Here is a 15,179-nt window from a genome sequence, read left to right on the forward strand (position 1 = left end):
AAGAGTGGGGTGGCAGGACAGTAGGCAGGCCTAGAGAGTGGCATGAAACAAGGGCCAGTGTGGCCAGGGGGAAGAGTCGCTAGAGAGGCAGGCAAGGCCAGATCCAGCAGAGCCTTGAGGACCTCTTAAGGATTTTAGCTTTTATTCTAAGAGCAGCGGGCAGCCAGGAAAGAGTAAGTCACTGAATATGCATTTCTAAACATGATGCTGGCTGCCTTGTGGGAATGGATTAAAGGTTTGCAATGAGAGCATGCAGGGAGACCAATCTGGAGGCTATTGCTGTTGTTCAAGCAAGAGAGCTCAGAGGCTTGGTCTGGGGTGGGGCAGAAGAAAGAGAGGAAGATGGATGTCTTTAAGAGATATTGAGGTTGGAGACTGACGGGAGTGGAGGGTGAGGGAGAAGGGGTTTCCATTGACGACTTCCCAGTCTCTAGCTATGCTGGATGGCGGCCAGTTAAGGCAAGCCTCTTGGAAGGCTTCTAGATGATGGGTGCCCTTACTGAACATCTTCCACATGCTTGGAATCTGGGGTGCATCCTAAGGGGCCCCTAGGATAAGCCAGATCCTGGCTATAAAGTTATTGACTGCCACCCTAGTGTTCCCTGGAGAATGCCTCTGAACAAACTGTTCACCTCTCCCCTCTTATCTGCACTTTTGCAGGCATCACATGCCCTACTCCCACGACTGTTGAACATGCAGACATCCGGGTCAAGAGTTACAACCTGAGCTCCAAGGAGCGGTACGTTTGTAACTCTGGTTTCAAGCGTAAAGCCGGGACGTCCAGCCTGACTGAGTGTGTGCTTAACACAACCACAAACCTTGCCCACTGGACAACTCCCAATCTCAAGTGCATCAGTAAGTAGCCCTCCCTGCACTGTCCCTCCACCAGAAAGCAAAACTGCAGAGTGGGAAGGTGAATGAGCCCATCTCAGGGGGCCAAGAGATTTGTCTTGAGGTCTGAGGCTAAATAAAACAATGGGCCTCTAAACAACACCTCCAGAAGATGGAAATACATGGGCTTTGGGGTCACACAATTTTGGGTTCAAATCCTGGCTCTGCCACTTACCATCTGTGAGACCTTGGGCAAGGGCCTTAACATCTTGGAACTCTTGGTTCCTCCCCTAAAAAATGGACCTGATGTCAACATTGTGGGTAGTAAGAGGATTAAGTGAAATCAGGTTAATATTAACTATTATCACTATCAATGCTTTAAGATTATGGTAGCAAGAATTTGGCTATAGACAAGGGTGTGTGCTCACAGGATGCTTGCCTCCCAAAGAGCTTTCCTGATTTCTCCCTAGGAGACAGCCTGCAGGGAGATTATAGCTGTTCTTCTCTGTTGGCACCCACCCAGAAGACTGGGACACCCACAGAGCAGACATTCCCTTAGCTCCGTCACCCATGTCTGGGGTCCAGCCAGCGCTCCAGAGCCAAGTGTGAGAGAAGGTCACCAGAATCAAATTTTTTTAACCATCCACAACTGGATAACCATGCCAGAAGAGGCCAAACAATCTTGGCATGGAAGCCAATGGTGCTATCTCCAGGAACACTAAGCCCCTTTCTCTAGAAAAATAAAGATTAACCCACGGTCTTCCAAGAGAATTCTGATTTAAATTTATTGCGTACTTGGTGCATGTCTGGCTGTGAGCTAGATGCTTTCTCATATAACATCTGTGAAAATTCTCAACTCCTCTCTGGGGGAAGCGGACAAAAGAGGTTGCTCTATGGCAAACTCACTGCTGTAGCACTCTTTGAAGCGCAGACTTTCTCACTGAATTTGTACTGTTTAGATCACCTAGTGTCCCTTCCCTCTCCCCCGTGTGACCGTCATGCAGACCTCAGAGGCAGGGCAAGGAGGAGGCCTTCTACTTGTAGCAGAGGAATTGCTCTGCCGGGAAATGCAGCAGCCCATGGCATCAAGTGCCACTGAAGTGATGAGCTGGGTAAGGATAGGAATGAGCAATAACACTGTGGTGAGAACACGGAGTAGATGTCTGACTCCGTCCAGTCCAGGGACCCACTGGAACCTGTAATCCAGGGGCAAAGATAAGGGCTTTCCACTGTAGGGAAAGTTACCATTTCATCAAAGTTCCAATTCCTTTGGATGAATGAATCCAGGATGGAGAAGACAGGTAGGCTCTGAGCAGGGTGGGCGGGGGGAAGGAAAAGCCAGGGCGGGGAGGGACTTGGAATCATAGACTTGTAGAAACCAAAGACTGGAGGAATCTTTAGGTTTCATCTAGCCCAAAGATTCCCCACCTTTTAGCACTAACAACTCCTGCGATTATTTTTCCTAACCTCTTGTGCTTTGAATGATTTTTTTTCTGCCAAAAAACCTGAATCTATTGAGTAATCATTTATTTTCCCATGCAAAAGCCAGTATTAGAAAACTGAGTTGATATGATTCCAGCCAAAAAATAAAAGACATCTGATGCTTAACTTGAAAGGCTAGAAAATGGTTTGCAGTGTTTGCACTTGCATGGGAACTGCAGATTGGGAAACACTGATTGTGTTTTATTTCTTGTGCTTCTGACCTATCCTAGGAAGCCAGGTATGTCCATTTTAAATTATATGTTTATTTTTTATTATATCCAGTTCTGAAGACACCCCAGTTTCCACCCTCAGGATCATAAATGCTATGTGGTTATCCTCTCTCTAGGAGACCCCTCCCTGACTCACGAAAGGCCACCCTCCACACTAGCGCCGTCAGGGGTGACCTCAGAGCCACAGAGCCCCACCCCTTCTGGAAAAGGTAGGAACTTTGGAAACCTTTTAAGAACTCCCATTCCCTGCTACCACTTAGGTCCCCACCAACCCTCAGATTCACAGACCACTGCTGGAGCTCCACTGCAAACTTATATCGTAGAACACAATTTTTATTAAAGTCAAGAATAAGAATTTGTATTAGCTTAATTTTCTCTTTTAAATCAAAGTTGCTTGATATCCGGGTTTCATATGTACATAGTTAATAATGGTTTAAAATCCGGTCTTAATAAGCCAGATCAAACTTAGTTGTAGACAGATATCCTTGTCAAGAACCAAGGAAGGTCTGAGATTTCACCTGCCTTGCATGTTAGCCCGCCGTGGTGTCATGGGTGCCGGCAGGAAGCACAACCCTCCAGGATCAGAGACAAAGGACTTTCTTGCACGGCACAGCAGGCAGCAGGAGCACTGGCATGTCTGCATCAATCAATTCCTTCATCCCCAAGTCCCACAGAGGCAACACAGATGGACCTAAACAGGTGCCCATACACACAGCGGGCTGAGTCACAAGAGAGGAAGCCTGAGCTCAGGAAACCTGAGTCTTATATCATTTGTGTGAACGTGTCTGCCCTTTGTTCCAGAGGGAAGCGCTGTCTCCATCTTCCAAGGCTATATAAGCATCCTTGAAAAGATGGTCCCCAGAAAGGGCCGTCACATCGTTGCCTCTGCTGGCAAGACGAGCAGAAACGTAAGACCCATGCAGGATGGTCTCCCAACAGTCCTATGATCACTCTAGTACAAAAGCATTGTGCAAAGCTCCCAATGTGCTGCATTTCACTGAGTCTTAGGTGATCTTCTATCCCAATTTCCTTGGCACTGTCTCAATGTTAAGGAAATTCGAAATCTTGGATGCTAACTATCTTGGGACAGTGTGCCCTTATCCTATGATACCCTTACTTTACACTTAACTCTTGATTTTTTGTGCCCCGTTATGTAGGGTGTGGCTTTTCCTGGCCCTCCAGGCACAGTCCTCCTGCTGTTGCTGACTGTGCTGTTCAGGCACGCCACCCCTAGAGTGCTGGTTCTTAACTTTGGATGCACAGAGAGATCACCTTGGAACTCCGGTTGATCTGGGGAATGATCTGGGGATTAGAGTTCTAGAAGCTCCCCAGGTGATTCTTCGGTAGCCAAGGCTAAGAACCACTGTTCAAGGGAGGATGGAGAGGCCAGAAAGAGGTTTCCTCCTAGTTAGGTAGTTGACTACAAATGCAAGAAGGAAGAGGTTGAGGTCCAGGCTCCATTTAAATGTGGGGTAATTCCAAAACTCCTTTGAGCTGAGTCACACCTGGTTCACTCAATTGATGAGAGTAATCAAATGGCCTCTCCCAGCTCTGCCTTCGAGTGCTAAACACTTGGGCAGACGAAGCGGTGCAGTCGACAGATGTGAGGGTGTAATCTTTGACGCATGATGATGTGGCCACAGGTGCTTGGCTGGGAATGCTCTGGGGGACGCTATCTGCAGCGCGCCTGGAGTGCTGGCAGCCTGGGTAGGGCGAGTTACACGTGAGGTTGTGACAAGGGATTAAAGGGCACCAAGACTTCTCATGGCGCATGTGGCTGGGAGTGCATGTGAAATGGCCCCAAACAATGTGGTCCGATGGCCAGTGATGCTGGGACCACAGCGGCGCTCTGTGCATTCCTTGCTCCAGGGCTGCGGTTCCTAAGTACCATATTTATCACAATGGAAAACCTACTGTCCACGGAAAGAGAACAGCGAAGTTATGCCACCACAGCTTACAGTTTGGGAGTGGCCATTTGCCAGTCAGGGTCTAAACATAACGCAGGCCCCCCTCCCTGAGATCAGGGCAAAACCAGGACGCTTTCCTCAAATACTCTCTCTGAAGTTCAGACGGGCTGAATCTCAGGCTTCCCCTGATTTCAAAAGTTTTGTGCAAACATGTAAAAAACAAACTAAAATCAGCATCCCAGATGTCCTTGGCAAAAATAGCTCCACTCATTTTTTTGAGATAGTCTCTTAAGTGTCTGTGTGCCTTCTCTAGTAAACAAGCCTGGATCTACTCAAATCTTTGGGATCTCGAACTAACGTGCACCATGATAAATATCTGTAAATCCTTCAGCGTTCTCAAAAGTCCCATGGCCATTCCAGATGGATGAATATGCTACCCACATAAGGGATTTTCCCAAAGTGCTGTGGAGCAATGTGCTGGGGTGGGCTAGCCCAGGGCAGGCTCACCAGAGCAAGTATTAAATCCACCCTCTTCTGGAGCTGAGAAAAGACACTCTTCTAAACATTGTTCTCCATGTCTTGCACCTTCCTACAGAGCCAGCTTTCACTTCAAAGTCAGACACCACAGTGGCCACAAAGCCAGCTATTATACCAGGCTCCAGGCTGATGCCATCAAAACCTCCTTCTGCAGGAACCACAGGGGTAGTCAGTCATGAGCCCTCCCAAGCCCCATCTCAGACAACAGCCTTGGAACATACTCCCTCCGTCGCCTCGCAAGAGACGCCAGGTTAGCACTGGCTTTCCATACTTGAGGAGGGGTCGGCTCCCCACATGCTGCTTCTGAGATGTGGGTGGAGATCTCGAACAAGCTGACTGCATAGCATTAGACCATCCAATCCAAAGTCAGGACAACTTAGCAATCCTCAGCCTCCTGCTCTCTGCCACAACCTCCTTGCTCTGGTCTCTGTTCTCTGTGCTCCGCTCTGGCTCAGTCCAGCTGGAAAAGAAAGTGCATCTCCCAGATGTGACAAGGCTCACTGTATTAACCTGCATGGCAGAGCCTTTGCCAAGAATCTGAATAACATCTGCCTCCTCCCATTGTGGGAGGACAGAGGACGCTTTCCGCAATCTGAGTCATGATCTGTGGGATGGAGGAACTCTCGGTAATCTGCATCTTCTGTCAGGGCATCTCTGATTCCTAAGTATGGCCCAGCATCTAAAACAATTAACCTTGTTCTTTGCTAAAGCAAGTTTGGTTTTGCCAGCCATGAATCTCTCAAGGCTTTAAGATGGGAGCCAAATTGTCCAGAATTTCTCCTGTGTATTGAGAAATTAGTGCCTTAATAATTAAGCTGCAATCTCTTCTCTGCAGGTGCATATCAATACAATTCCAGAGTTGTGACTGGTAAGTATTTTTCTTTGTCCTGGCCATGTTTATGCTCTGGGGACCTCAGTCCCAGGATGCTGAACAGTCCCAGTTTATGCCTGCTGTCCCAGCATAGTCACTAACAGCATCCCTGTTCACTCTGAAAAGTGTCTGTTTAGATACTAAGTTACATGATCACTATCTATGGAATTCTAACATGACTGTTTATCTTAACATCAATAGCTTCTCACTGTCAGGCTGCAGCTGTGGAAAGCAGACAGTTGACACAGCACAAAAAGGGCCTCCTCATTCAGCTATCCAATGCTACTGCGCAGGCTAGACTTCTGTCCAGGACTGTCAACACGAGTGCTGCTGTCATTAAAATGACATTGTTCTTCTGCCATAAGCTGCAGGAACCTTTCACGGGGTGTTGGCAACATGTACTTTCCAGCAAGACTGTTCCAATTTCTCAGAATAAAAGGCTTCTTTTTACAGAACACGCACACAACATTAAGGCAGGAGAGAAAGAAAGAGAATGTCCTAGTGAATGTGAAGAGGAAAATGGAAACATATTTGGAAGAATAAAAGAAAAAGATGAGGGGAGGAAGGAGAGAGAAGAGAAGAGAAAAGGAGAAAGATGGGAAACAGAAGCAGGGAGAGAGAAATGCAAGTAGGAAGAAAGAATCTAATACTTTCATCTGACAAATTTTCAATGGGGCAAAAATTGTTTCTGCTTTCTATTGACAAGTTTTTCTGCTAGGGAATCATTCATATTTTTGTGGTTATATTTTATCTGCATCAAGTGTCATCTGGAGAAAAAGCAAGTGGCTGTGATCATTTCAGCAGTTAGTTGATTAGAATGGTTTTAAAAACTATCAAAACATATGTGCAAAGGCAAGACATTTTTAAAAGGCTCTCTGGAGAGTATTTTCATGGAAAAACTGTGGCATTTAATGACAAGGACATTGAAACAAAAATATGTTTATGATTTAAGAGGTGGCCAGTAAATAAAGTAGCCAACCTAATTTTTCTCCCTATGTCATACTACATTGATCTTTCTACAAAGTTTTAAAATTTTTATTCATTTTTTTAATTGGTAATATTTGGACAGGGTTTAAAAATTAAAAGTTACAAAAGGATATATGGTAAAAAGCCCCATCTCTGACTGAAAATCCCCTCACAGGAAGGAAGCAACTCCTGCTACCAGATTTCTGTGTATCCCTTCAGAAAGAGTCAATCTGTAAATTGCATATAAAGGATACAGGATGCTGGATAGTTAGGTATTTTATTTTCACTGTTCTCACTTAATGTTTTCACTTAATGGTATATCTTGGAGAACCTTCCATATGGATACATAAAAACCACCTCTTTCTTTTTAACAGCTACAAAATACTCCATTGTATGGATTTGCCACAATTTATGTAGCCAACTCCCTATTTGGACATGTGATTGCTTACATTCTTTGGCTAAATTACAAACAATGATCAATTGGAAAACGTGATATCATTTTGCATGTATGCAAGTATATCTGTAGGATAAAATCCTACCCATAAAATTTGGGGGCCATTTTTTCTACATAGATTTTCAAGCAACTATTTTATTATAGGTTGTAATCTGTAATATGTTTTTCCAAGTTCATGACTTTCACTGGATCAAAATATCAGAAACTCTCCCAAATTCTGAAATGTAATATAATCGACATTAACTGAACACCTACAATAGACAAAGATAGCTCTGTGCAGGGAAATGTGGAAATACAGAGATTAAGAGAAAAAAACTTTTAAATCTTTCATGTTGCATTAATAAGATTTCCTTCTTTCAGGCTGATTAAACATAAAGATACACATGTTAATGACTAACTATAAGATAGACCAAGTAATAGTCATCAAAGAGATGAAAACGAGATATATTTCATCATATATTATTTAAGCTTTATCTGCTAAGAAGGTGTAAGCTAAAATTAAAATCATGCTAGTTTTCTAAAAACACTTAGTGAGGGGGCCAGCCCAGTGGTGTAGTGGTTAAGTTGGTGCGCTCCACTTCAGTGGCCGGACGTTTGCAGGTTCGGATCCTGGGCGAGGACCTACGCACCGCTTATCAAGCCATGCTGTGGCAGGCGTCCCATATAAAGTAGAGGAAGATGGGCACGGATGTTAGCCCAGGGCCAATCTTCCTCAGCAAAAAGAGGAGGATTGGCAACAAATGTTAGCTCAGGGCTAATCTTCCTCACCAAAAAAAAAAAAAAAACAGAATCATAAAAACACTGAGTGATAGCACCTTCAAAGTATGTCATATATAATACCAGCTGCCTAAGGCCCAAGAGTATGCCCCTGTGAGGAACAAGTGGCAGAGACGCTCACTGCCATTGGTGGGTGTTGCCATTTCTGCATGAATAAGCAATCAGTTGATCATCTTTATAAGAAAATATAAACAATGCTTTACCATAGGGGTTGATCAGTAAATGTTAATTAACTGAATGTTTTAATCAGCCCATTGATACCATGAATATCATAATTTGTTTTTTTAAATAAGTTATATAAATGATTACCACAACTTTCAAAAGTTGGTTTTTTTAGTTCAACAGAAAATGGTAAATGCTCAGCAGTATATGCTCAATAAATATTAAAAGAGTGAGCAAATGAATAACATAGAGGGCTTTAACATTTTAATAAACGTTTAGGAAGTGTGATTCATCATTTCATTATCTTAAATGTCTATAGCCTCACTTGGCAGCCCTTTTTATCAAAACTTTATTCAATTATTCCAATATCTGGTCTCTGATCCTTGACTAGGCTATTCTTGAAGACTCCTGACTGTAAAATAAAAGGTTAGAACGTCACCTACGGCAGTGTTTACACTGCCACATTCATTTCATACACTAGGAGTGAGGAGTGTATTTTTCAGACAGCATTATTCCTCTCAACTTTCATATCTGAAATAAACTTGCTGCAGTCGATATGCTCAGCCTTTAACAGGAGCCACCTCTATATTATATCATTCATCTGTTCATTCAATATAAATTGAGTTCCTACTCTGTGCCAGGTGTGGTCCTAAGCTGCAATGAAATGCAGATTTCTCCTTAAAAAGCAAATGGCACTTTAAATGTATTTCAACTTACGGAATGTTAAGGGTTTAATTCCATTAATTAAGTATTTATTGAGTACCTACTCTGAACCCACCACTTACTGTGTGCTTGATACAGTAAGAGATAGAAAAGAAGCCACTGCCCAGGAATATGAATTGATGCTCTTACTTCAAACTGCCTTCATCGGATACAGGCATACACGCACCCTGAACGGTGACATCGGAAATATTACACCCCTGACTGACCTAGTTTGCGAGTATTGCTAAGGAATGGCGAATCCCTGTATATTTATTTCAGAGGACATTTTCATCACCCACATCGAACAGCGGCTACTGGCTGTCTAGGCCACCTTCTCCGCCTTAGACCCAACATGCCCTGTAGGTGGAAGTCTAGGTGGGGGTGGAAGTCTAGGCGGGGAGCTACTGGCTGTTCTGGCCTCCTGTGCAATAATCCACTTTTCCTCCTCCCTCTCCCAGACTCTAATCCTACTCTCCTCGTCTATCTCACCAAATTTCTTTCTCTTCCTTTTTCTCCAATCTAGGCACCTTCTAGGAAACAGAAAAGGGTGGAGAGCTTGGCACTTGATATGTTAACCCATTTTTTTAGTGATCCTGGTTTCAATTTCTTTACTAAATTTGCCTGGATATAATTGAGGCAGAGGCCAGGGGTCTGAGTTTAAGTCACTGAACTCAAATTGCTTTGTTTATATCATTGGCTCAGGAGCCCTCTTCTCACTTGAGTTTGAGTCTGCAGTTTTTATTCTTCTTAAAAGGAAACAGGAAGAAGCATGGTGAAAGTAAAAGTATAGTTTACATTAACTTGCCTTTTCCGATAAATCTCTCCATGAACGCTAAGTGCATGCCAAGCTGATTACTCAATGTGAAGAAAGAGTTTACCATAGGATACAACATCTCTGCCAAAAAAAAATTTCTGTTTTTTTAGTCATAGTGATGATTAATGTTAAGTCTGAAAACTCAAAACATATTTCACTAATTTCCCATGTTTTCTGTTACTTCTTTTGGAACAAGTTTTCTATGCTTATTTTTATTTATTCAGGTGCAGGTAGTTTTGTTTTTATAATTTCACAGTTTCTTCTGATTACAGTATCATTGCAAAACTACCAAACTTTTTTGAAAAAGAAAATAAAGGTTATCTACAATCCCACCATTAATACTTTGCTATATATTCTTCAAGACTTTTCTGTGCGTGTGGACACACACATGGCTTACTGGAGATTATTTTTGGTTCACTTTTATCTCAACCAGCTTTTTTCACTTAAGATATTGTAGACGTCTTTCCATGTTAATAAACATAGATTCATCTCATAGTTTTTAAAAGCTGAATAGTATTCCATTACATGGGCGTACCACATTTTATGTGACTTATTTTCTATTGATAAGAGATTTAGATTAACATTTTAAAAATTATTTTAAACAATACTTCAGTGAATACTCCTGTATCTATTTTCTCCTTTCCTTAGAATAAATTCCCAGAAGTGGAATTAGATGGTCATGGGTATGGTCTTCTCTAAAGCTTTTTTGTTGTCAATTGCACTTGAGAAAAACTGTACCCATTTACACTCCTACCAGCAGAGAACCTGGGCGTTTCCCCACATCTTTATGTTTAGCTGGTTTTCAACAGAGGTGTATTCTGAAGGCCAGCCCACAGGAGATTTATCCTTACATACCAGGTCTTGTGCTGGTTGTACAGGCGCAGGTCTGAAAAGCTTAACAGTCTAGAAGGCATATGTGACTCTGGGTCCACAATGAGACTACTGCTCCCCAGATGTTCTGGGTTGTCATCTTGCATGTAGGCAGGTAGGTGATTTTTGCAGGGGGACTCCACAATATTAAGGCAAATTGGCCAAATCTGCCTGGAGCTTATTATTGACGCAAGTGTTTTAAAAATAGTTATGTTCACCCTGCCCTCGGGCTAAGCCCTCTTGCTTCCACATGAAGGTCCCACTCTTCCTATCCTGTCCGATAAATCTGAAATACCGCCATGCCTGCTGGCCTTCCACCCTCCAGTCCTCCCACCACTCCATGCTGTTCCTTTCCACTCAGTCGGAACACGTGTTTTCCTTTTCCTAAGCCGTTACCTTATTCTCCTCTTCTCTGCAACATCTCTCTTATAACACCTCTTCTTTCTCCTTACCGCTCTTCCTCTGCCATTAAAAGTTGCAAATAAATAAATGATGATGATGAAATTGGGAGGAAAATGGCACTGTACGCTATTGTTTCTCAATCAGGATTCTGTGCAGTTGAGGGAAAGGAAGAAGCTGTGCCAGGGGACCGCTGAGGAGGACACTTGCCCTGTCTATTTTCTTGACTTTGGACTTAGCCGCAGGCATTTCATCTCCTGAAGTACTGGCCTCCTCGTCCTCACACTTCCACCCGGCTTCTCATCTCTGAGCCCCTTACTTTCCCCTCCTGACTCACTCCTGTCCCTGTGCCATCTTCTGTGTCACTGTGCTCAGGAAGGACGAGGATTAGGAGCGTGGAATGTGTGATAACACGAATGGGGACAATTTGAACTGGCAGCATTAGTGGGAAAGGAGTGGACTTTTAGCCCAGAGATAGAATAGACTGAATGGCATGGACCTCAAGACATGTTAATAACAGTAAGCTGGTTGGGCAAGCATCTGGATCTCTCTGCAGGAATGTAAATTGTAAAGAATTTTCAGATTCTTAGAAATGAATCTGCTACCTAGACTTTTAGCATGATGCCAGCTTAGTTCTGTTCTTCCACAGTGGCCGTCTCCATACCTGTCACCCTGCTTTTTGGAGTATGTGTCGTGCTTCTTCTGGTATATTACAAAGTATTAAGGTGAGTAGCCGGGGAGAACCTCATTGGACAAGAGTCTTCCTTCCCTCTAAGAAAGGAGCTGCACCAGGATGATTCCAGGCCTGCCCTCTCAAAGGAAGAATCTCTTTCCTGGCTACAGACTCTCACAGTGGCCCCCTTCTATATCGGCCAAAAGGAGTGTCAGAGCTGAGCAGTCACTGAGCCAGTCCTATGGAGCCCTTCTCTTTCCAAAGCATTTTGCAGGCCACAGTCAGAAACGGGGCAGCAAGAACCCAGCTGATGACACAGGGCCAGTTTACCAAAAGCCAATTCAGAGAGAAGGAATGGGCCAAATGACCAGTTTGATGGATATGCGATTTGTATCAATTCTTATGATATATTCATGAATATATTCTTCTTGAATGTACTCATTAAATACGGACATCCTTTCTTATAAATATATTCATTCATGTCGGCCTTCCTTTTGTATTTCTAATAATTGAAATTCTACATTTCAGCATTTGTGACAAGATTGTTTCTGCTACTTGCTGAAATTTCAGGGCTTATTTTTCTCATCTTTAGGCATTTTTGTCACTTTCACTAAAGCCTCAAATGGCATATTAGCCTTAATTTTGCACTTCTATCAATTAGTAACCAGTATTTCAGCATTCCATATTGATATGATTGTTCTGGATCCTTCCTCAGCATCATACAATGAGTGGATATCAGATTTGTTGAAACTAAACTTTTAGTTACTAGTTATAAAATATCTTTTCTAAGTATCAGTATAAAGATTATACCATCCTTCCAGCCTAACTTTGACAAAACGAACATTCCATGAAATGCTACTGTAAAGCCAAAATGAAAAACAGTCATCCAAAAAATGACATAAATCTTCAAAAGCTGTTACTACTATCCCAAAGAATAAGAAATGCCATGAGCCTCATAAATAGTTGAGAAATTCACAAACTAAGATTGATATATTACTCAAAAATTATCAAAACAATCCAAAAAATGCCAAAATGTTGGCAAAATAGAAAATGATTTTTAAAATATCATTATAACTGAATAACTTCCACATAAAATAATGATTTTGGAGCTATATTCTTAAGACATTATAATGACTAACTGTATTCATTGACCATATTAAAAAAGAATATACAAAAATCTTTCTAAAGAATAATATGTTAAAAATATATTCTTAGAAAGAATTTGTCAATTTGGTATATATGGCCAATAAATATGCTCATAAGAGGAAAATATCAATATTTACTGACTATGTTAAAGAAATATTCATAAATATATCTTTAAGAAGAATTGGTAAACCTGATAAGTGTGAGTATTTGGTCACTTGGTGAATTGATTCTGGCCATAGACTGATTTTTTGCAAACAGGTTATTAGGTAGATTTGTCTTTCAACAAATTGGCTTTTAGCAAATTATTTTTGATAAACTGGCCTAAGTCCTGACTTATAGTTTGGCTCTCACTCCAAGGAACTCAAAGTGCCCACTTTATTTATTTTTCCCCCAAAGCCCCAGTAGATAGTTGTATGTCATAGCTGCACATCCTTCTAGTTGCTGTATGTGGGACGCGGCCTCAGCATGAACGGAGAAGTGGTGCGTCGGTGCGCGCCCGGGATCCGAACCCAGGCCGCCAGCAGCAGAGCGCGTGCACTTAACCGCTAAGCCACGGGGCCGGCCCAAAGTGCTTGCTTTAAAATGTCGTAAAAAGCTGCTGACCCTCAGGAGGTGGATTAAATAATCCGTGGAAGAAACCACTGAGCCAGACACTCAGGGCCTAAAAAACATGTCGTTCAACGACAGACAGGGAAACATGGAATAAGATGTTCTGCCTCCCCTACTCTGGGCTATTCAGAAACTGATTGATATATTTGTTTATTGATTTAACACTGACTAAGTCCCAAGAACTATTTGAAAACCTTTATAAATATTACCTCATTTTTATCAAGATTATCACGCCCAGCTTAGCCAGGCTCCTAGTTACTCTCTCCTTTCTTGTTCTCACCATTTGAACCACTGCTTCTAGCAGAGGGTTGGCAAGGTGGGGGAAGTCGCTCCGACAGCACTGGTAAATCTTTGGTGGATGAGGGGGTTAAAAACATTAAAATAGGATTTAAGCACTTTCTGTGAATGGAGGCAGTCTAGGTTTTCTGCATCTGAATGTTCAACAGCAACTATCTGTTCACTCAATTTGAAGGCCACTTGCTCCCCTTTCAAAACCTGTGCATTATCTGCTTTACAGGCGTACTTCCCGGAGAGCCAATGTTGAAATGGAAAACATGGAAGATATACCAATGGCCGGGGGAACCAGCGGCAGAGAGGAGGACACAGAAAACTACCCACACGACCTAGGAAGCTCCGGGTGACAACTGAGGCCAGCAAAGGCTGGGGCGAAGGCACCAAGCCTGCTCTAGCCAGAGGACCTAGAAAGGACTCAAAGAGCTGGGCGCCAGGGAACAGACCACCAGGATGATTAAACGTCCTGGCATCATTTTATCCACTGTGCCCAGCCTGGGCACCACCTGTATGAGTCAGCTCTCCAGGCTCAGGATGGAAGCTCGCTGCCTTCCCTGCCCTGCCTGCCACAGGTGCAGGGCCGAGTTCCCAAAGTCTCAGCAGTTGAAGCTTTCCCGGAAGAGGCTGAAGGCCTCAGGTCTTCCCATCAGGGCTTTTATTTCATTATGACATCGATTCAGGATAGCTTCTCAGCTTGACTATCTCTTCCACCCCTCATCCTGATTGCAGTTTACAAAGAAAAGAAATATACCTGAGGCTCTAAGTGAATTACGAGGCTCCTCCTGGCTTGGGAGACATCTACAAGGATGACACCAGCATTTCAGCTCCTAAAAACGCTTCTCCAATTAGGTGCTCTGCATGCGTTGAAAGGGAGCAAAGAGATATGGTGCCCAGTGAATCCTCTTGATTTAAGGATTCAGAAAGAACACTGAACTCAGTGACATTTTCCATATATGCCCATTTATATTTATACTTCCTTGTCTATTATATCTACGTATTACATATGATTTGTGTTTTGAAATTGTGCCTCGTATAAACAAAATAAAATGTCTATTTTCAATATAAAAAAGTGCACTAAAAGAATCACTGAGGAGAAATGTACCACAAAGAAAAAAAGAGAATAGCAGGAATGTAGAGTCCCAAATGGTTGAGCTCAGCTTTTCTTTCTAAAGGGAGAAAAAAAATCTAGCCTAAAGCTGGATCAGATCACAGTTTTGGAGAATTTCTAATAGGATTTCCATGTGAGAAGCAGCAAGTGGCAGGTTATGGGCCAGGTACGCCTGGTACCTACACTGTCTCTTTCCCTGCATTGTTCTTTCTATCTCTGCTGTTTATAACATTCGCTTCTAAAATCATGGGCCTAATCCCATCTCCTCATTTTATAGATAAGAAAATGGAGGCCTAGAAAAGTTGACTTGCTCAAGGCCACATGGCTCAATTAATGCCAGAGTCTGAACA

General features: G+C 42.8%; 1 protein-coding gene across 2 annotated transcripts in view; it reads left to right on the top strand.

The window, feature by feature from the left end:
* Nucleotides 1-14,784, top strand: part of IL15RA (interleukin 15 receptor subunit alpha) — a 41,457-nt gene extending 26,673 nt beyond the window's left edge. The window contains exons 2-7 of one of the 2 annotated variants that reach the window (XM_087420857.1): nt 661-855; nt 2,660-2,752; nt 5,046-5,237; nt 5,823-5,855; nt 11,652-11,727; nt 13,948-14,784. In XM_087420857.1, the coding sequence (XP_087276983.1) occupies nt 661-855; nt 2,660-2,752; nt 5,046-5,237; nt 5,823-5,855; nt 11,652-11,727; nt 13,948-14,071 (713 nt within the window). In that variant the 3' untranslated portion in view covers nt 14,072-14,784. The remainder of the gene's footprint in view (nt 1-660; nt 856-2,659; nt 2,753-5,045; nt 5,238-5,822; nt 5,856-11,651; nt 11,728-13,947) is intronic. The other variant, XM_087420858.1, reaches the window with a different exon arrangement.
* Nucleotides 14,785-15,179: the final 395 nt, after the last annotated feature.

This window comes from Ceratotherium simum, chromosome 32 (assembly GCF_057802395.1).
Source record: "Ceratotherium simum simum isolate JZ-2026a chromosome 32, ASM5780239v1, whole genome shotgun sequence".
Lineage (NCBI taxonomy): Eukaryota > Metazoa > Chordata > Mammalia > Perissodactyla > Rhinocerotidae > Ceratotherium > Ceratotherium simum.